Below are 20525 nucleotides of genomic sequence, written 5' to 3'. Positions count from 1 at the left end.
AAAGGGAAACAACAGCAACAATAATCGCTAATGCTTATTGAACATACACGACCAGATACATAAACCCTGAACAAGAGTTATCTCACTTAATGTTCTTAACAACCACGTGATATAGGAACCACTGTTATTTCCCATCTTGCAGACAAAGAACCTGATGCTTAGAGAGGTTAAGTAACTCCACCCTGCTCGTGTAGCTGGTCAGTGACCAGCTGGGATTTGAAGCTAATTAGACTGGCTCCACCTGGACCAGGGAGCTGCAGAACTAAGGCTCTGGCTTCTATCTGCCTGAGTGACTTTGAAAAAATCATTTGTATTGGTCTTGGTTTGCTCATCTGTGATATACAGAGTTGTGTTAGGTGATCTTTAAGATGCCTGCCAACTCTTTGGGCCTATCTCCAAATCAGTATCTGTCATGTTGACCGAAAGAAAAATCGCACAACCTAAAAATTGAGAATTATGTTTTATTCGGTGGACATTCTGAGGACTTCAAGCCTGGGATAGCTCCGAAGAGGTCAGGGAGGAACCAGGATACACAGGAGTTTTTGCAACAAAGACCGGGTAGTTGGACGATCAAAACATTACTGTTAATTAAAGAAAACCAGGCATCTCAAGTAACTGAATATAGCACTTTCCTATGTATGAGAAGATGCAGAAGTTTGGGCTCATCGAAATCATTCCTTTGATAGGTACCTCAGCTCTCTGGGGCCAGTATCCTGTGCTTTCTCATCTCATCTCCCCAGGGTGCACCCCTGGGGGTGGCTGCAGTGGCAGGCATCATGATGGCTTCATGGCAGGCATCCTGTTTCCATCTTGAGCTCCCTCAGGGCTCCCCATCAGGGGCGGCTGTCATGTGATGGCTTGATGGCTACAACATCCTTTGTTTGCTGATACGGCAGGCAACGTTTTTCATTCTCAGTCACATCCATGCTACTGTTGTCATTCATTAGTCCAGAGCTGTAGGACATGAAGGGGTGGTGTGGGACGGGAAGGGACACAGGGAGATTGCTGCGTTACACACCAGTGTCTTCCTAACAGAAGCAGCTGCTTCAGTTGCCACGTCAGGCCCAGACAGGTAGGAGAGTTGGGTTGACTGCGGGAGTGGGATGGGAGCAGGGCCACTTTTAGCTCCTGTGGCTGCCAGAGTTGATCCGTTAGTTGGGCCAGTAACTTTCCTCCAGAAGCGTCCTTACCACGGGCATTAGTCTGCAACGCACTCCATGTTTGCTGAGCACTGGAGGCACCTGGCACAGGTGACCTAAGAGAAAGCATCTGCAGTGTGACCAGAACTGCTGGGCCTCTCTTCCTGGCTCCCCTGAATTACCCTGACGGATACTTCCAGGAATTTTGCAGCAGCCCTGGAAGCCTTTGTTCTTTCTTCAGAGTAAGGAAGTGGGAGAGGGGGTTGGGTAGAAAGGAGAATCTTTTGAGTTCTATGAAACGACCTCTAATCTGAAGATGTCTGGCTTTTAAAGAGACCCAGTGGCTAGTCACTCCACATATGGTAGATAATACTGTGTCAACAGCTCAAGTTATCTGAAGCTCTGTGTGAAATGGGAACCAACTCTTGCTCTCTAGGAACAGTGAGTATCACCTTTCTCCCGGGGAGGCGAACTAAGGTGTGTTTATTTCATTTATGCCTCCACACCCACCCTTTAATGTCAAAAGTCACTAGATTCCTTCTACCTTCATCTCATGCCCCCAAGAGTGTAATTCTTATTTCCCTCTACTCACAGCCTGCACAGACATATATGTACTATGTAACATCATCAGAAATTGTCTGATTTAATTCAGGGAACACCTACCTCTCTATTAGACTTTTTTTTTTTTCCCCTCGCCTCTGACAATCTTCTACTTAGGCATGTTGCAAGGGCATTTTTCCTTATCTGTGTCTGTATACTCCCAGAGGTAGAGGTAACACTGAGAGGGAAAGAAGTGGCAGAGAAACAGGAAGAGAAATAAACCCGCGGAGCAGAAGTCCAAAGGCTGTAGTTTCCAAGGACTGCTAGCCGGTTGCGGGGCTAACCAGAAAAATGAGAACCACTTAATTCGAAAAGGAAGGGGAAAGCCTAAGACGAGAAGGGAGATCAGATCGGAATAGATTGGATGGAGGGGGTGGGATAAAGCCAGAGAAACAGCCTGGGTGAAACGAGCCGTCCGTCATTCCAGACCAGAACGCAACTTGCTAAGATCCACTGGCGTCTTGTATGCAAATGAGAAGGGCTTCCCGGAGGCTGGGCTGAGCCAGACGCATTCTGCCAGCAGCCGGGATTCAGCACCGAGGCTTGAAGACCAGTGCGCGTTAAGAAGCATCTCTGGCCATCACCAAGAGAGGATGGATGCCACCCAGAAGCAGAGAATAAATGAGGATTAAAGGACCCGGGAAAAGGAAGCCCTCTTGAGAAACTGTTGAAATTCAAGATTGGCAAAGGAGGTTCAATTCCACCTCTTCACACTTGTGGTTTCAAGAACCGATGGTTTCTCAATCCCTGGAGAGAGACTCCTTCCCCAGGGAAGTGAAAATAATGAGCTTTTGGAGGTATTGCTTTTTTGCTTTCACGGTGGTCAGTGTGGTTATTTTTGTGATACTTTACAATAGCCAGTTAAGCCAGCCGAAAAGTTACGGGAGGCTGAATAGTTCCAATGAAAGGGATTTTAGGTTGCATGCCTGTAATTATGCCTTAGAAGATAGATCATCCTTTTTGTGGGAAAAGACACTGACATCACCTGTGGGAAGTGTCCCTTGCAAGGACTACCTGATCCAGAATCACTACATCACGAGCCCCCTGTCGAAAGAAGAAGCTGTGTTCCCTTTGGCATATGTCATGGTCATCCATAAGGACTTCGATACTTTCGAAAGACTCTTCAGAGCTGTCTATATGCCCCAAAACGTCTACTGCATTCATGTGGATGAGAAAGCCACAACTCAGTTTAAGAAATCTGTGTGGCAGCTACTGAGCTGCTTCCAGAATGCTTTTCTTGCTTCAAAGGTAGAGCCTGTGGTCTATGCAGGAATTTCCAGGCTCCAGGCTGACCTGAACTGCCTGGAAGACCTTTTAGCTTCTGAAGTTCCGTGGAAGTACGCCATCAACACCTGTGGGCAAGATTTCCCCCTGAAAACCAACAGGGAGATCATTCAGTATCTGAAAAGATTTAAAGGGAAAAACATTACCCCGGGGGTCCTGCCTCCCAATCATGCAATAAAGCGGACTAAATATGTCCACCGAGAGCACTTAGGCAGAGGTGGCTCTTTTGTGAAAAATACTAGTATTTTGAAAACCGCCCCTCCACACCAGCTGACCATCTACTTTGGCACTGCCTATGTGGCCCTTACCAGAGAGTTTGTCAAGTTTGTCTTCCAAGACCAAAGGGCCATTGATCTGCTACACTGGTCCAAAGATACCTTTTCCCCTGATGAACATTTCTGGGTGACACTTAATAGGATCCCAGGTAGGTACGAATTTCCATTCCCATTTTTTCTTATCCATACTCAGTTGAGTTTGCTAACATTCAGCTCCTCTTTGAAATGATTTGGGAAAAAAAAATAAATGCTTAGAAAGCTATTAGTCTGCTTGCTTTTTAGTGACAGTTTGGTGACAGCTCTGTCTTATGACTGTGCTATATAGAGATAGAATAAATATGCCAGGTTCCCGGAGTTCCGGCAAAACTACCTTTGAAGGTGTATCACATGGTTCCCGACCTTTGGCTCAGTCTTTTTTCTTTAAATTGAGGTATAATCGACATAGCTCAGTCTTTGGAATGAATGTCTTTCGTAGGCCTTGATAAGCACAGCTATAACACAATGAGACATTTTGAATAAGCATTGTAGAATTTAGGAGTTGAAATAGGTAGTGTTTCTTTCAGAGGCTGTTGTTACACAGTATTACACTGATGCTTAAAGTTCACGGGGCGGGGGGCGGGGGAGGTGGGGGGGTGTCTGTTTTCAGAATCTTCGACTCCTCTTTAGATGTTTCCAAATTATCACTGTGGCTTAAACGTTTCCAGTCTTAGGCCTGAACAGGTGTCCAGGTCTCAACCGACTGGGTTCAGTAAATCTACTCTGATACTTTATTGCCTGGAAGAATAGGTAACAGTGAGTTGAAACATACGAGAGAGATTCTAGCTGGAGTTGACCCAAAGTCAGCTCTCAATTTTTAAGTCCCATTTTCTTATTAGAAGTTTGCATTTGCTTGTTTTTATATACTGTGAAGTCTTTCCCGTTGTTCATGATAATTTGGGGCCAAGGTATCAGAGGCGTGCAGGCAGAAAACAGCACCAAACTCCCTCTGTGATTTAGGACTGGGTTTCTTTTCAAAAGTCTGTTTTCCATATGTTGTCTAGGAAGACCTATGTGACCCGTAGGGCCTCTTTCTGGTGATGTCCCAATGCACCGGTTTCTACTATTGTACCAGCATGGGTGTGGGCGTCAGCTCTGTGGGGAGGTGACCCCATGCCTGCCATGCTTGAAATACCCCCCTGCTCTTGCCTGTATCATCGTTATTGTTGACACCTGTGGGTGCTACCTTCATATCTGCAAGTAGACTTATAGCAATTATTAGGTGCTCGATGACTCAACATCCCTAAGTGCTAATCTAGAATGGTGGTTATAGAAACCTACTTAGAGAGGGGCAGAAAAAGGACCTGCAAGGTGGCTGGGACAGAGGCGTGCAGTTAATTTCAGACGATACTAGGTTAACAGTTCACAAAGACTTGCAGGAGGGGGAGTGAATCAACATTTATCACAGTGAAGTGAGCACCCTACTTATTCACACAAAAGCATTTCACACACGTGTAAACCTACTATACGTGGCATCTGACGCCGTTCTCGTTAATACAGTTTGTGCCAGATGGGTTACGCTCTACATCATCTCTTTGAATTATGAGAAATTCTCATTGTTATCCTCGCGTACAGATGAGGAAAATGAGGCTTAGAGAGAGTGAAGTATGTGCTCGTATCACACAGCTTGTCCAAGGCACAGCTGGGATCTGACTCTGGATTCGTGTGGCCTAAAGTCTGAAGTGTTCTCTTGCACCAGGAAAAGGAATAGTCGTTTTTTCTTTCCTGTATAGCTAAAGCGAATTCCACGCAGAACTCCAGAAAGGTAGAAAAGGTGAGGTTGAGGGGCCTCCCTGGTGGCGCAGTGGTTGAGAGTCCGCCTGCCGATGCAGGGGACACGGGTTCGTGCCCCGGTCCGGGAAGATCCCACATGCCGCGGAGCGGCTGGGCCCGTGAGCCATGGCCGCTGAGGCTGCGCGTCCGGAGCCTGTGCTCTGCAACGGGAGAGGCCACAGCAGTGAGAGGCCCGCGTACCGCAAAAAAAAAAAAAAAAAAGTGAGGTTGGGGAAAAAGTGCAGAGGGCAATGGAAGTAGGCCCCACCTGACCACGCTAAGCTGGAAATAAGGTTAGCAGGGATATGGGGGTGTGTGTGTGTGTGCGCGCGTGTGTTTTGGAATCATAGGAAGTTGTCCTGCTGGAACCAGTTGCCACACCCCACCCAGGCTTCTGTGCCTGCTCCCACTGGTCCCATCCAAAACAGGCTTTGGTCTGGCTCTCCCTTCTCTGAGCCAGTGGAAGTGGAAAGCGTTCCTCAGGTCGTGTGCTCACAGAGGCTGGTGGGCGAGGCGCAGCCAGGGTGAATTTGAACCTGATCACTATTATGATAACAAAAGAAAATGAAGTATCTTGAGGACGTTATCTTCCTACAGAATAGAAAAGAAGTCTTCAGAAAAATAATAGAACATTCTGACACGTCTATTTTCAGCACTCAACAAATATTTATTTAGCCCTGCTAAATAAATTTAGCGTGGTACCCGGCACTATTCTGTACACTGAGGGTGGCTCTGGAAGCAGATGACTATGACCTTATGGAATTTAAGTTTGGAGATTTGAGTGGTTGAGTATTAAGTGTAGTGACTCTTTAGTATATGGGGCTAATTTTAGTATGTTGAGCTAATTTTCCCCCCTGCTCGGACCCCTCAAAATGTTGTGGGTTTTTTGGTTTTTTTTCTGAATATCTGTCCCTATTTTAAAAACGTTTTTTAAAAGCTTTTTTTAAAAAAAACAGTAAATCTATTCATGAGTTTTAACATTTTAAAATTTTATACTCCATCAGCTGCTGGTTTTAATGCTTCCTTATATTCTTCCAGAGATATTTTATTAAGTTTATAGACAATAAAACTAATTAAGCATCATGTGTGGAAAACAGCATATGTACTTTTTTTTTTAAGTTCACCACGAAAATACACACAAAAAAATGGTCCTTATTTTAGGCACCCTATTGTCTGTAAGTGAGAAACAAAAGACTACAAGATGTATTCTTTGTTTAAATAGATCATATGCAGACATTCAGGAAGCTAATTTTCATTTAAAAGCTCAACTATTTTTTTTTTAAATTTTGAAGCATTTTTAAATCTAGGTGCAAGGAATGTTACAGGGCAAAGGCGCCAAGGAGCTTTGCTTCCAGAGTCAAGGGATGGTGGCTGTATAGAACTCTCAGATAGGCTGGTAGAACACGTGTCATTCCTTTCCTTAAAGCTTTTCAGTGACTTTTCCTTATCTTGAGGCTCAAGTTGAAGGTCTTTTTTGGGGGGGGGCCGCACCCCGCGGCCTGCGGGATCTTAGTTCCCCGACCAGGGATCGAACCCCCACCGCCACCCCTACCCTGCTTTCGGCAGTGAAAGCGCAGAATCCTCACCAACCACTAGATGGCCAGGGAACTCCCAAAGGCAGCATAACCTCTGTGACCCGACTTCCCCTCCTGCCCCGCCCCATCTCTCTACCCTCAGTTCTTCTTTCCTGACACCTCATACTTCATGTTCCAGCAACTACTTGGTCCTGCACACTTCTGCGATTTTCACTTAAATTTTTTCTGGTGGCTTTTTATGATGTCTTCTCTGGGCCACTTCCTATCATCTCTCTGACTAATCCCATTCATCCTTTGTAACCCTCCTTGGATGTCACCTCCTTCAGAAGCCATGCCCAGATGGTTGGTACACCAGCTCTGGGTTCTCTATACTCCCTGACACTGCTGCCAGCTTTGAATTATAATTACCTGCTAAGTGAAAATTTCCTTTGCCCTTCCTCCGCAGGGTTTGGGTTCCTTAAGGGTGAGAAATATGACATCCATTTTTATCTTCCCCATCACTACCCTGACACTGCGACCTATCACTGTGCCTGACTTGAAGATACGGGTACAGTGCTAGATGCTCGTGGGTTGGGTCTGGGGAGGGGCTGGATGGTTATGAGATCAGAGGGTGGTGCCCCCTACCTGGGGTGGGTAGGGTGGAGGTCATTTTCGACAGAATTAGAGAAACAGTGGGTAAGTTACTGCTTGAATGTCCAGTTTCATAATAGCTAGGCCAACAAATGATACCAGTAAAGATAAAGATATCCAATACCTTGTAGAATTAGCAAGAGTTCCAGTTGAAATATTAAGAGGGCAGAATCCTTCCTTAGAACATCTGGTTCCCAGGTAGGCATCCTGGGAACAGGTTGGCCCATCATGCCCTTAATTCTGATGACCAGAGAAAGCACTGGTACCCTATGTGAACTCCTCCAGTTAGTTTCTGTTTTACCTGCACCTGGTTTGAGATTCTCCCACTACTTGGCACTTACCCAACCCTGCTGTTTGTCCCATTCCTGGCCTACTCTCGGTTCCTGCGGTGGGCTTCTTCTGTTTGAATTTGACCTCAGCTACTGGCTTGGGGCAAAAAAAGTGAGCCTAAGGAAATGAAAGGTTAACGAAAGACAACAATAGAAAGAAACTTGAGAAACATTTCTCCAGGTGTAGCTCTCAGCAAATGTAAACACTGAGTTATTTGGAAGGTATGTGTTGACAGAAAGGTTACCAGGGGCTTAAATCTGGGTGGGGCTGGCTCAGCCCCAGGCTTTTTCGAAGTATGTGTTGTGTTCTCTGTACATCAGCCTAAATTTACAGTTCAGTTGCTAGCACCACAAAGGATGCGTTCAGTTACACTGATTTTACCAGGGACCAAGAATTATAACCATTGATGGACTGGTAGAATCATGTTTCAATGAACATCATTAGAACATTCAGGTTTATAATAAAGTTATCTTGGGGGGCCGGATGATAATCCACACTGGTACTTATTGTGTCGATACGGAGATAAATTCAGATTGAAGGAGAAATTACACAAAACAGACACTTCCTTGGGTTCCTGTCCATTGAACAGAGTTTTCGAATGACCTGACTTTTGTATGGCCAGATAATATTAAATACACATAATAAATTTGGGCATGATTTTCAAAATGTTGTATTAGCGATGTGGGCTTGTTTGGGTTCTTTTGCCTCCTTGGTAAGTGCTCTAGGCAATTCTTGGGGCAGTCATTTGGGTGAGGTCATAGGGCAAGGCTTATAATCTACAAGGTATCCTGGCTCTTGGGAACCTAGATGCCATGCTCCTTGTAGAGAAACCATAGGCAGTTTACAGAGTATTTACTTAATTAAACTATACTGAAGCTGGAGCTATTTGAAAGCTCATTTATAATGCCTCTGGACATTGGCTGTGCTGTATAATACTTGGATCATCTTCTTCATTGGGGAATCTGTGCCCAAATATTTTTTGCCCCTGCTACCCTGTGAAGGAAATAATCTGGAAATACTGCCCTTAATTAGCTTTTAACCCCTAATCCCTAGAACAACATTATGCAAGACAAGAAAATTTGGATTTTAGTATATGTGCACATTTAATTAAGTACAAATACCGTTGCAATTGGTAAATAACCAGTAAGCTGAACTTAGCATGAATTTAATTCTTGCAGAAAAGATTAATGTATTGATAGGTACTGCTTTAGAACTGGCAAGGCCATTTTTCCAGCTTTCATTCCACCTCCAGTTATTTTCTACCAACTGTCTGAAACTAATCTTTTCTAGAAGCATCAAGGTTTTAGTTTTTTTTTAAACAAAGCGTAGTATTGCATTTCAATTAACTCTTTTTTTTTTGGCCATACCATGCAGCATGCGGGATCTTAGTTCCCCAACCAGGGCTTGAACCTGTGCCCCCTGCAGTGGAAGCATGGAGTCCTAACCACTGGACTGCCAGGGAATTCCCTCAATGATTCTTTAAAACAGTAAAATATTAGTTGCATATCAAAATCATAATAGATATATAATCAGTGTCTTCATGATTTCGTTATCATCTGTATCTCTGCTTTCTCTGAACCACAGCAACAGAATCTCCTGATATCCCCCCTGGAGTCCACATGATACTATGAAAAGGCTTTGCAACCTGATAAGTGTGGTTTACGTCTTGGCTCCCATTACCTGCTAACTATGTGATACTGGTCTTAGTCTACGCTGAGTCTCAGTTTACCCATCTGTGATGATGGAAATAATAAATAGTATTTAGTTTCAGGATAAGTTATGAATATTAAATAAGATAATGTATGTAGTGCAGTGGTTACCAAACAGAGCAGGCTTTAGAATCCACTGTAGGGCCTGTTAAAACACAGATTGCTGGGCCCCAGCCCCAGGGTTTCTGATTCAGCAGGACAGGAGCAGGCCCCAGAATTTGTAGTTCTAACAAGTTACCAGGGGATAACCTTGCTAGAAGCCCACCTTGAGAACCGCTGGCACAGACCATCTTTTACAGATTGGCACGTTCACAGGTTTGCAGCAAATGCTGGTTCTGTTTATTTCCATCTCCTTAACTGAGAAAAAAGGCAGCCACCAGTAAAAACGAAAGTGAATTTGTATAAGGCAAAGCTTTACAGTGTTGGTTGCTTATGGAGGATACTGTTAAAGTGCTGTGCAGATGACTGATGCTTGGGAAGGACTCGTGTCGAAGAAATATCCGGGGCTTTGGAGTGAGACAAACCTGATGATGAATTTCAGCTCCGCCCTTATTAGCTTTGTGGCCTTGTGTACCCGAACCTTAAGCTCCTCAACTGCACAGTCACAATAAGGTGGCTACTTAGTAAACTTGTTTTGAGAATTGAATGAAAATATTGGGAGTAAAGTGAGAGGTGAAGTGTTTTTCTATTTATTAATATGGTCTAGAATTCCTAAACTAATGAGATTCTCAAGGAAGGTGTTAAATAAAATCCATTTAAATGTCTTTTCATACAAAAGGACGTCTGCACCATGGCTCCACAACCATGTAAAACTAGATGTAAATACACCCAAATAGGAATAGGAGGAAGTAGAAGAAAATTTAAGCAGTTTAACGTGTTGGGATGAGTACTTATTTTTTATAATTTTGATTTCCCTTAACGCTATTGGTGTAAATTCTGAATACTGAAAAACCTCACTTAGGTTTTACAATAATACTGTGAAGTATGTTCTCACATCCATGAGAAGAGTGTTTCCTTAAAAATGCAAAGGACGAGTGTCTTCAGTACTCTATTTTTGAGATCACACCACATGAAAGGAACAGGAGTTGGGATTAATAGGATTGTTTTATTTTCTTAAACCTTACCATGTACAGATGTCTGTTTAGAATAAATGTAATTTCTTGGAAAAGGAAATCAACATAGCCAAGACTTGAAAGAAGTTAGAGAGTTTTTTCACAATCATTCTGTACAGGTTTCTGCTGACTCAACCACATCCTTCCCATTTCAATGTTCAAACAAACGTTGCCCCTCCTAGCTACTTAAACAGGGATAATTTTAAAACTCTGTTATGAAATTTACAAACACACAACAGAATGGAGAATGATACAGTAAATCCTCACGTGCCCATCAGCCAGTTTCAACAACCATCAACATACTACACACACTAAAAGCAAGAAAACTTAAAATTTATGACATCACTGAGTTGACTCAAATTTTCAGAAATGAGTAACTTCCTTTTTTTCAAAAGAAATGGAAAATTCCAATATTCCAGGCTAAGGCTTTCTATATATCCCATAACAACGATTTGCTGAAACGTGAAAACCTTTATAACCCAACTTTTCGGACATATTATATCAACCATATTGAGTTTTCTTCTTCCTTTTTTATTTTTATTTATTTATTTTGGCCACATTGCACAGCTCGCAGGATCTTAATTCCCTGACCGGGGATTGAACCCAGGCCCTGGCTGTGAAAGCTCCGAGCCCTAACCACTGGACTGCCAGGGAACTGCCTCTTCTTCCTTTTTTAAATGGACAAAACTGAATCTATAAGCACAAGTTCTTCAAGCATTAGAGGCAATAATGCTTGTTAAGATGTTCATTTTCTTGGCCTTCCTCTTCCTGCAGGGAATGTGGGAGGAGTGTGTTACTAAGAGTAAGACGATTAGTGTGCAGTGTTTAGGGACACTTTTTCCATCTCTTCTAGCGTCTGAATATTCTGCTTCATCTATATAGGAAAAAAGAAAGACAAATTGATAGTCTTATTATTTTATGAGCCCTCTGTATGTTTGAATTTGGAATTGACTTGAAGATATTTTGCAAATTTCAGCCAAATCTTAATGTATTTCCTGTTACCAGATGTTCTCATGGGCCTCTGTTGGGTTCAATCGTCTTGTTAATTTTTTATGTGTATAATGTAATCTGAGATTGAAGGTTTCTCTGGTCTTACAGGGCAGCGTGGAGGGAAGAAAATGGACTCTGGCCTTCTGGCCTTGTCAGCTAACAGCTTGTCCGACACAAACTGTTAACCAACCTTGGCCTCAATTAATTTGGGTTTTAGGACTTAAAGTTTAGAAGGAATTTCTAGCTCCAGCCACTGGACCCTGTAAGAGGGGCCAGTGACCTAGATATTAGATATGCACATGACAAAATTATTTTCTAGGTTCTAGGCTCTGCCCTTAATTAGCTGTTTGACCGTGGGCATGTCACTTAACCTCTCTGAGCCTCAGCTTCCCCCTCTGTAAAATGAGGAATTTGAGCTAGGTAGTGAGAAGGTGCCCACTGAATGTCGTTTTGGTGATAGGTTTTTTTTTTTTCTTTTTTTTTTTTAAGTGGATGATTCTGGAAGGAGTAGAAACTTGGAATGCCTACTTCAAAAATAACAAGATGATTTTGTGAAGTGGATGGGTAATTTCATACTAGAGTTGGAAAGGATAATCTAATCATTTAAGATTAGAGAAACCAAAGCCCGGGAAGGTGAAGTGATTTCTTTGGGTCACATGCTTTAGCACCTGATCTGGGTCACGAAGGTGGGACTTGTAAGTCATAATACAATAGACTTTATATATTTAGTGCTTCTCACAATTTCTCTCTGAAATACCCTAGGTACTGGAGGAAAAGGGCAGTAACTACATTTTGGTATGTATGTTGTCTAATACTGAACGATGGGTTTTAATGACAGGATTCCATACAAAGTGTTCAGAATTCATTTTTTAAAAGATAGTGAATATTACTATTTCTCAAATGAAAAATTCTCTGGGTATACTACAAAATAGAATTTTTAAATTTATCCATTTACCATGAAGGAGATCCATTCTATTACACATTGTTGCTAAATCTGAAACAGCCCCCCTTTTTATTTTTAAATTTATAGGCAGTAAAATTCATTCTTTTTGGTGTCCAGTCCCTTGCGTTTCGGCGTTTGCATAGAGTCGTGCATTCACTACCATGATCAAGAACAATTCCATCACCTCCAAAAATTCCCTGATGGTGCTCCTTGTAATCAGCCCCTGCCCCCAATCCAAACCCTTGGCAAATCCTGACCTGTTCTCCATCCCTATGGTTTTGCCTTTTCCAGAATGTGGTAAAAATGGCATCATAGAACATGATGCCTTTGGGGTCTGGAAAAGCAGCTTCTTATTCTTCCTTTCTTTTACTGTAATGACTTCATTTTGCATGTTCCAAGGTGAATATAATGGATCCTCTGGCAGGTATCTGTTGAGTGTTGGTTCCATGTGGCAAACTTTTCTTTTCCCATGTTATATATTTATTTATTATTTTCTGTAAATAATAGAAATAAATAATAAATAATAGTTTGACCTCTTATTATTTAAAAAAAAAAAGTAGGGTCGTTTTTAGTAATATTATTCATTTGGGGTGATAAAGTAAATACAGAGAATTCCCTGGTGGTCCAGTGGTTAGGACCCTGTGATCTCACTGCTGAGGGCCTGGGTTCAATCCCTGGCTGGGGAACTCAGATCCCACAAGTTGTACCGCGCAGCCAAAAAAAAAAAAAAAAAGTAAATACTAGTTATATCATTATGAAGCTTGAATTTCGTATGCTTTTGTTACCTTTGATTTGACAGTATCTGTGATTCAGAATAAATAATGGGAACATCGTGATGTTAATTTATGTAAATATCACATTCCCACCTACTCTATAACTTTCTTAAACGTTTCATTGAAATACAATATCATACATACAGAAAACCGCACATATCAGAATCGAAATCACTGAATTTTCAAACGGATCCTCCCCTGAGTAACCAGAACAAAACCCCACGTTACTACAAGTACTCCAGGAACCCCCCTCTGCTCCCTTCCAGAAGTGACAATCATCTTGACCCTCTCAACCAGGTCTGCTGCTTTTGTGTCGTCCTAGGGCTTCTAACTGTAGCCTAGTGCTTTTCATCCCAATGTTCAGGTTAAATAGATGCTTCGAGAAGAAATGCTTGGGCTGTAGTGTGACTTCCTGTGTTTCTAAAAACTGCTGGAAACTCCATGGGGTCGGGGGTGAGGGGTAGGGGTGGGGTAGGAGACCCACATACATCAGGCACATCGTAGGACACTTCCTCCCATGTTTCTTCTCTTTTTAAAGTTTTTTTTTCTAAAAGATGTTTCTCACATTTGCAGAAGAGTATAAACAGAAGTGCTTCTGCTGCTCTGTATAAAAGATTAGGCTTGTTATAGATAGGCACTTATTCCCCAGAATTAGCAACCTATATATATATACCCCAGTGCATGCAGCAGCAAGTGGAATTTACCACTGACCTTCAAATCCTTTGGACCTGTCTTGGGTTGTCAACAGGGGTTAAAATTAGACAAGAGTCCTAAGCAATGGTGATTTTTATTTGGCTGCTTTAACATGGAATTGGAAGGAATGTTTTATAACTTGGGAGTGAATTCTTGATTTACATCCAACTGGGTGTAACCTGGCACCTTGTTTTGAAGGTGAGGAAGGGAAGGCACTGCATGCAGGGCAAGATGAAAATTTGTCTAATGGATTCATTAAGGACCTTTTGCCCAGGCGGGAAACACAGCAGTACAGGGCATGCTGTGTTCTATTGATTCCTATAAGGAACGAACTGGCCATGAAATTGCTTTGCGTAATGTAGTGAGAAGGGCAATCAATACTGTAGATACTTCTATTTGAAACAGTCACATAAAATCTAGGAAATGCCACTTGAAATGCATATACCTAATTCAAGCTATGAACAAACACATCTAAACAAATAGATCACAGAGAAAACTTATTACTTGATGTTCATATGATGCAAATAACAAAAGCTTAGGTCCTAAGGAAACGGGTTTTTGGACTGATAAACCTATAAAAGTGGTAAACATGTACATAAGGTATGCCCAAACTCATTTAAGGAAACTCAACCCATACATCTTAATGGTAAAGGCCAGTTGTAAAAGGTTATTTGCAATCTATATTTGATATAGTTTAGTCAACTAGTTAACAGCTATGTCATAGTCTTAAGGTGACATGGAAGTTATCTGTACAAAAAATGCTTTATGAAATGATGTTTTCTTAATGATGGTTACTTGTAAATGTAAGATTTTGTAGTGTTTTGGGTTTTTTTTTAAAACTTTCATTTTTGTTCTTTGTACTTTTATGAGTCATTTGAATCCATTCGAATGAAGTGTTCGATTTTTCACAAATTATAGAATAATATTTTTAAGAAAAAAAAAGTAAAGATTCATAAGGTAAATGCGCCGGGATGCTTAACACTATCTAATTTGGGGGAATGGGAAAAAAAAAATTGGTCTCTTCTCTGAACTTTTCTGTATTTTTGAAATCTCCAAAACTTACAAATAAAGTTGCTTTATTGGGTGAAAAATAAAATCTCTCCTTACCAAGGCATAATGTTTGGTGTTTTAGAAGCTGAAAAGTATTATCCCTATAAAGGGATGCTCAATGAAATAGTCTTTGAAAAGCAGGGATTCTCAACCATGGTATATTACACACTTCGCGACAACTTCATGAGGTGTACGGACTGTTTTGATCCTTGTTTACAGTTAGGGAAACCCAGGAACAGAGAAGTTAGGTAACCTGTCAGTGGTCCCACAGTTACTAATTGGCCAAGCAGGCACTTGAACCCAGGCGATATAGTTTCAGAGTCTCTCCTTTTAATTACTATATTACATTGCTTCACAAATAAGAATTTACAAAGAACTTCCTTAAGACAAATTTCAGTATATTCAATTGTCAAAGGGTATGCACGTTTTTTAAGCATTTTGGTACAAAGTGTCATACTGCTTTTCCAAAAATTGGTCCAATTTGTACTCCCCCTGGCAGTTCTGAAACCCCTATTTCCCTACACCGTCTCCACCACTGGGTATTAACATTTTCTAAATCTTTGCCAGTGTGCTACATATAAAATGAGGAGAGGGTCAGGGAATATATAGGAAATCTATGTACCTTCCACTCAGTTTTGCTGTGAACCTAAAGCTCCTCTAAAAAAAAAAAAGAAGTCTATTAAAAAATTATTTTTTTAGGAGAAGAGGCTATTTTAGGATTTAAACTTTACTAACTTTAGTTTCTAACAAGTATGAGCTTGTTTTCTTTTTTCTTTGTTTTAAAAACTGAGACATAATTGACATACAACGTTAGTTTCAGGTGTACAACATAATAAGATATTTGTACATACTGTGAAATGATCACAATAAGTCTAGTTAATATCTGTCACCACCACCATAGTTACACATTTTTCTTTCCTTATGATGAGAACTTTTAAGATTCTCTCCTAGCAACTTCCAGATATGCAGTACAGTAGTAATAACTACAGTCACCATGCGGTGCATTACAGCCCCATGACTTACTTTGAGTTTGTTTTCTTAGATATTTGCATAAGTCAGGGTATAAAGAACTACGTGAAAGTGGAAGACCGATTTGGGAATTCCCAAAAGGATGGCAGGACAGCTGGGTGCGTGGATAGTGATGAAGGATGACGTGGGCAGTATTGAGAGGTGAGGTGTGGAAACCCAGGGTTTCAGACTACACGTGACAGGGCCAGGGAGACAACGTGAGCCAGTGAAACAAGGTGGGCAGCAGGGCAGCAGGAGAGCTCCAGGCTGGATAAAGTTGTGAATTGTGGGCAAGGGACTCTGACAGTCCAGACTTTCATGGGAAATCTTTTTTTTTTTTTTCCACTGTTCTACCCCCCTTCTAGGGGGGTCAAAGCAAACAGGCCTACCAATCAGATGTGGTTTCTGCCCATCTGCCATGTGTAGTCTGGGGACATATTTGCAAAAATCCTTTTGTGCCATGGTCAGCATTTTGGTATCTCCCTGGCGTGAATGTGACCTAGAGCAGTGAACTGCTGGACCCAGCCAGGTTCATGGTTCTGAGGGGCTAGCTGGGGAATTGGTTAGTGACAGTCTGAAGCAAAAGAAGAAAGTGGCAGTTTATACACAAGTTTTTGAGGGAAGAGATAACTTTAAACTGGGTCCCGGAAAGCAGAAGCAGCAATGTAAAATGAGAAGTGGAGTGGGGAGTCGGAATTCTAGGAAGAGGTGGAATGGACACCAGCAGAAGGGGTTTGGGATGGTAAGTCTGAATTTGCTTTCGTTTGTCGGACGGTGAGTGAGTGGTGGATAGGCATCTCAAAGTGGCTTGAAGAAGCAGACACAGGGCAAACGGTTCAAAGTGATCCCGCATCCCCCAAATAGGAAGGCAATAGGGTCAACGCTAATTATAGAAAAAGCCATTTGCTGGTATTGCCAACAAATCGGGCAGACTGGAGGCAGAGAGACTGGTTTGTAGGCAATTGAAATAGTCTTGGTGAGCGACAATGTCAAGCAGCTGAACTAGGGCAGCGCCCACAAAGGAAAATGGTACCATGAAAAGCCAGGTGAGGCTTGAAGAACGGCCGGTAGATTGGAAAACAGTTGGGACTCAACTAAAAACAAGTTCGTTGCTAACTGGACTTATGGTGGTGATCATTTTGCAATACATACAAGTATCAAATCATTATATTGTACACCTGAAACTAATATAATGTTATATGGCGATTGTACCTCAATTTAGAAACAAAGAAAAAAGAAACTCTGAGACTAGAACCCAACAGTCTTTATTTTAAGCACTCCAGAAAGCTTTGATATATTCTGAAGTTTGAAAACATGACTTCAAATTCTTTCTTCCTTTCTTCCTCTTCTTCCTCCTTTCCTTCCCCTTTTGCTCAACCATGTCCAGAGTATTTGCTAGTTATCTGGCTGCTTGTCTGAGGATAGATCTATCAAAGACATTATGGTATTTCTGGAATGTCTGATAAAAGTTTAACAGGAGAGTACTTCCCTCCTGTTCATGCCAGAAGTCAGCCCTGCCTGACGCAGCTCCCCCATCAGACACTCCTACCACCTCGGAGTGAATGGTTTGCCAACCAACAGTGGGCAGACGCTTACCATGTGAGTTTTTTCTTCCAGGTGCTTTCATGAACCTTGAAATAAAAGACCCACTCCTTTAAATGTGGCCACTCAATCTCAAACTTTCATGAGACATCATCATCATGAATTTGCTATTGTCTCATGCTTGACTCACAAAACTTCACAGTCTCAAGAAAACAGAATAACTTGAGGAAAGTTACAAAGAAAAAAAGAATGATCAGGGCTCCTTGAACAGTACTAGAGAAATAATGACACAGAATAGTGCATATAAATGAACCCAGTTGCTCTTCATTTCAGTATTTCTTTCTTTTCTACGTTGAATTCGCATAATTTTGCACTAAAGACAAGCAAATCAGATGAAAGGAGACTTATTTCGCTTTGGCATATTAAAAAGTACAACGTGTACCCACACAGACCAAACTCTTCAAAACAAAGTACAGAGAGAAGATGCTGAAAGACAAATCATTTATCCAAGTTTATTCTCAAAGAGCTAGAGTTCAGGAACTTGCTCTGCGCCCCTGGAAGCAATACTTTGTAGAAGAGAAATCGTTCTTAAAGTTTGATTTTTTAAAATACTTTTCATTCTCTGTTAATATAATTGTAGGGCAGCCACGGGAGGGGTGGAGTTCTGCGCTCTTCTCAGATCCTCAAGCCATTTTTACCTCCAAACAATGACTGGGGGGTTGCTTCCTAGGCAATACTTTGAGCTCATCACACTCTCCCCGTCATTCAAGATCCGTCTCAAATTCTACCCGTCTACTTTTTTTTTTTTTTTAATATTTATGTATTTGGCTGCGCGGGTCTTAGTTGCAGCATGCAGGATCTAGTTCCCTGACCAGGGATCAAACCCGGGCCCCCTGCATTGGGAGCACGGAGTCTTAACCACTGGACCACTGGAGAAGTCCCTACCCATCCACTTTTTTATCTACTTTTTTGGTTTTCTTTTTTTTAAATTTTATTTATTTATTTTTGGCTGCGTTGGGTCTTCGTTGCTGTGCACCGACTTTCTCTGGTTGCAGCACGCAGGGGCTACTCTTCGTTGTGGTGCGCGGGCTTCTCATTGTGGTGGCTTCTCTTGTTGTGGAGCATGGGCTCTAGGCCCATGGGCTTCAGTAGTTGTGGCACGTGAGCTCAGTAGTTGTGGCTCACGGGCTCTAGAGTGCAGGCTCAGTAGTTGTGGTGCACGGGTTTAGTTGCTCCCCAGCATGTGGGATCTTCCTGGACCAGGGCTCGAACCCTGGTGTCCCCTGCATTGGCAGGCAGATTCTTAACCACTGTGCCACCAGGGAAGTCCCTACCCATCTACCTTTTGATGGAGGCTTTTCCAAAGCCTTGTTAAAATGAAGGTCTTCTAGAAATAAAATCTGCTGTGTCCTATCCCCAGAGTTTCTGATTCATTCTGGATGGGGGCACAAGAATTGAACTTCTGTGCTTCACCACTATTGATCGAAGTTAAAAAAAAAATTCCTTTTTTTTTTTTTGCAGTACGCGGGGCTCTCACTGTTGTGGCCTCTCCCGTTGCGGAGCACAGGCTCCGGACACGCAGGCTCAGCGGCCATGGCTCACGGGCCCAGCCGCTCTGCGGCATGTGGGATCTACCCCAACTGGGGCACGAACCCGCGTCCCCTGCGTCGGCAGGCGGACTCACAACCACTGCGCCACCAGGGAAGCCCAAAAATTCCTTTTAAATAGCTTTATAATTGTTTTTTTTTGTTTTTTAAAGCCAGGTAAGACTTGCAGAGCTGCCGATATAGATTGGAATCGGCTGGGGGCTCCCGTACTGCACAAAATTTCAACAGTTCTAGCTGGAAGGGATGAACGTGAGTCTTGGGATTCATCACAAAGGTGGAGGATATAACTGAATCACTGTGCTATGCACCTGAAACTAATATAGCACTGTAAATCAACTATACATCAATAAAAGTAAAAAAATTAAAATATCAATACATATAAACCTTTCTGGATATGCTAGCCCAAAATATCAGTATCAGTAAATCAATACCAATAAACATAAACCCTTCTGGGTACTCTGGGCCGAAAGCTCCCAGAGCATCTAATTTGTGGCTTTACCCCCAGCATCTCCTGTGGAACACAGGAGGCCCTCAAGGAAACTGTTTGAATGAGTGAATAAATTATCTTGAAACAAAATCGATGAGTAATTTAGCATGTTCACACTCCTGGGCAATTCACTTAAATGTTCTAGGCTCTGGTTTGCACAACTTGGCAATGAAGGGACCATATTAAAATACTAAAACATGAAAATTTCTAAAATCCCTTCCAGTGTAAAATGCTACGTTTCTCTTCCTCATTTCATTTTTTCCTTTTACAACCATAGTTAATTTGTTGGCAATTATCAGAGGTGAACACTAAGAGGTCACAATCTCAGGGACTACAGAATTCTAAAAAAACATCCACAGGAAACGAAAGAGGATCACTTTTTGTAAGTTTCATGTGTTAAAAATCCTAAGTGGTTAATGAACCATTGGTAAGCGGAAACAAATGTACCTTTTTATTTCTAAAAATCACCTCAAACCAGGGGCAGTTTTGCTCCCCAGAGGATATTTGGCAATATCTGGAAACATTTTTGGTTGTCACAACTGGGGGTTCAGGGTGGGGGGCAGGTGTAGATGCCACTGGCATCTCGTGGGTAAAGGCCAGGGATGCTGCTTAAACATCCTGTTGGGTTGGTAAAGATGTTACGGAAAAACCCGAACGAACTTTTTGGACAACTCAATACAGTGCACAGGACAGTCTCCACGGCAAACAATTATCCAGTCTAAATGCCAGTAGTACCGAGGCTGAGAAACTTGCTTTAGGTTATAGTAAAAAAGTAGTCTCTTCCACAGCTACTCCGTACCCCCCTGCCCCCCACCCCGTGATTTTAATAGAACGATTATACTTTCAACCATTTATTTAGTTAAGTCTGCCAGGCACTACGCTAAACACAGCACATACGTTATCTTATTTAACACTAACAAAACCCTGTGAGGTTTCTTTTAACATCTTTATTAGAGTGTAATTGCTTTACAATGGTGTGTGAGTTTCTGCTGTATAACAAAGTGAATCA

General features: G+C 42.0%; 1 protein-coding gene across 3 annotated transcripts in view; it reads left to right on the top strand.

Moving 5' to 3' along the window:
- GCNT2 (glucosaminyl (N-acetyl) transferase 2 (I blood group)) overlaps positions 1-20525 on the top strand; it is a 79811-nt gene that overhangs the window by 43781 nt on the left and 15505 nt on the right. Inside the window, exon 1 of one of the 3 annotated variants that reach the window (XM_082848035.1) lies at positions 2508-3447. The exons of the other annotated variants lie outside the window; for them this stretch is intronic. Within the exon in view, the coding sequence (XP_082704161.1) occupies positions 2523-3447 (925 nt within the window). The 5' untranslated portion in view covers positions 2508-2522. Of the gene's footprint in view, positions 1-2507; positions 3448-20525 lie in introns of those variants that run through there. 3 annotated transcript variants of the gene reach the window in all.

This window comes from Leucopleurus acutus (assembly GCF_964270905.1).
Source record: "Leucopleurus acutus genome assembly, chromosome: 10".
In the NCBI taxonomy this organism is placed as follows: Eukaryota; Metazoa; Chordata; class Mammalia; order Artiodactyla; family Delphinidae; genus Leucopleurus; species Leucopleurus acutus.
The sequence above is the reverse complement of the archived record's forward strand: the minus strand, read 5'-3'. Positions and strand labels throughout refer to the sequence as shown.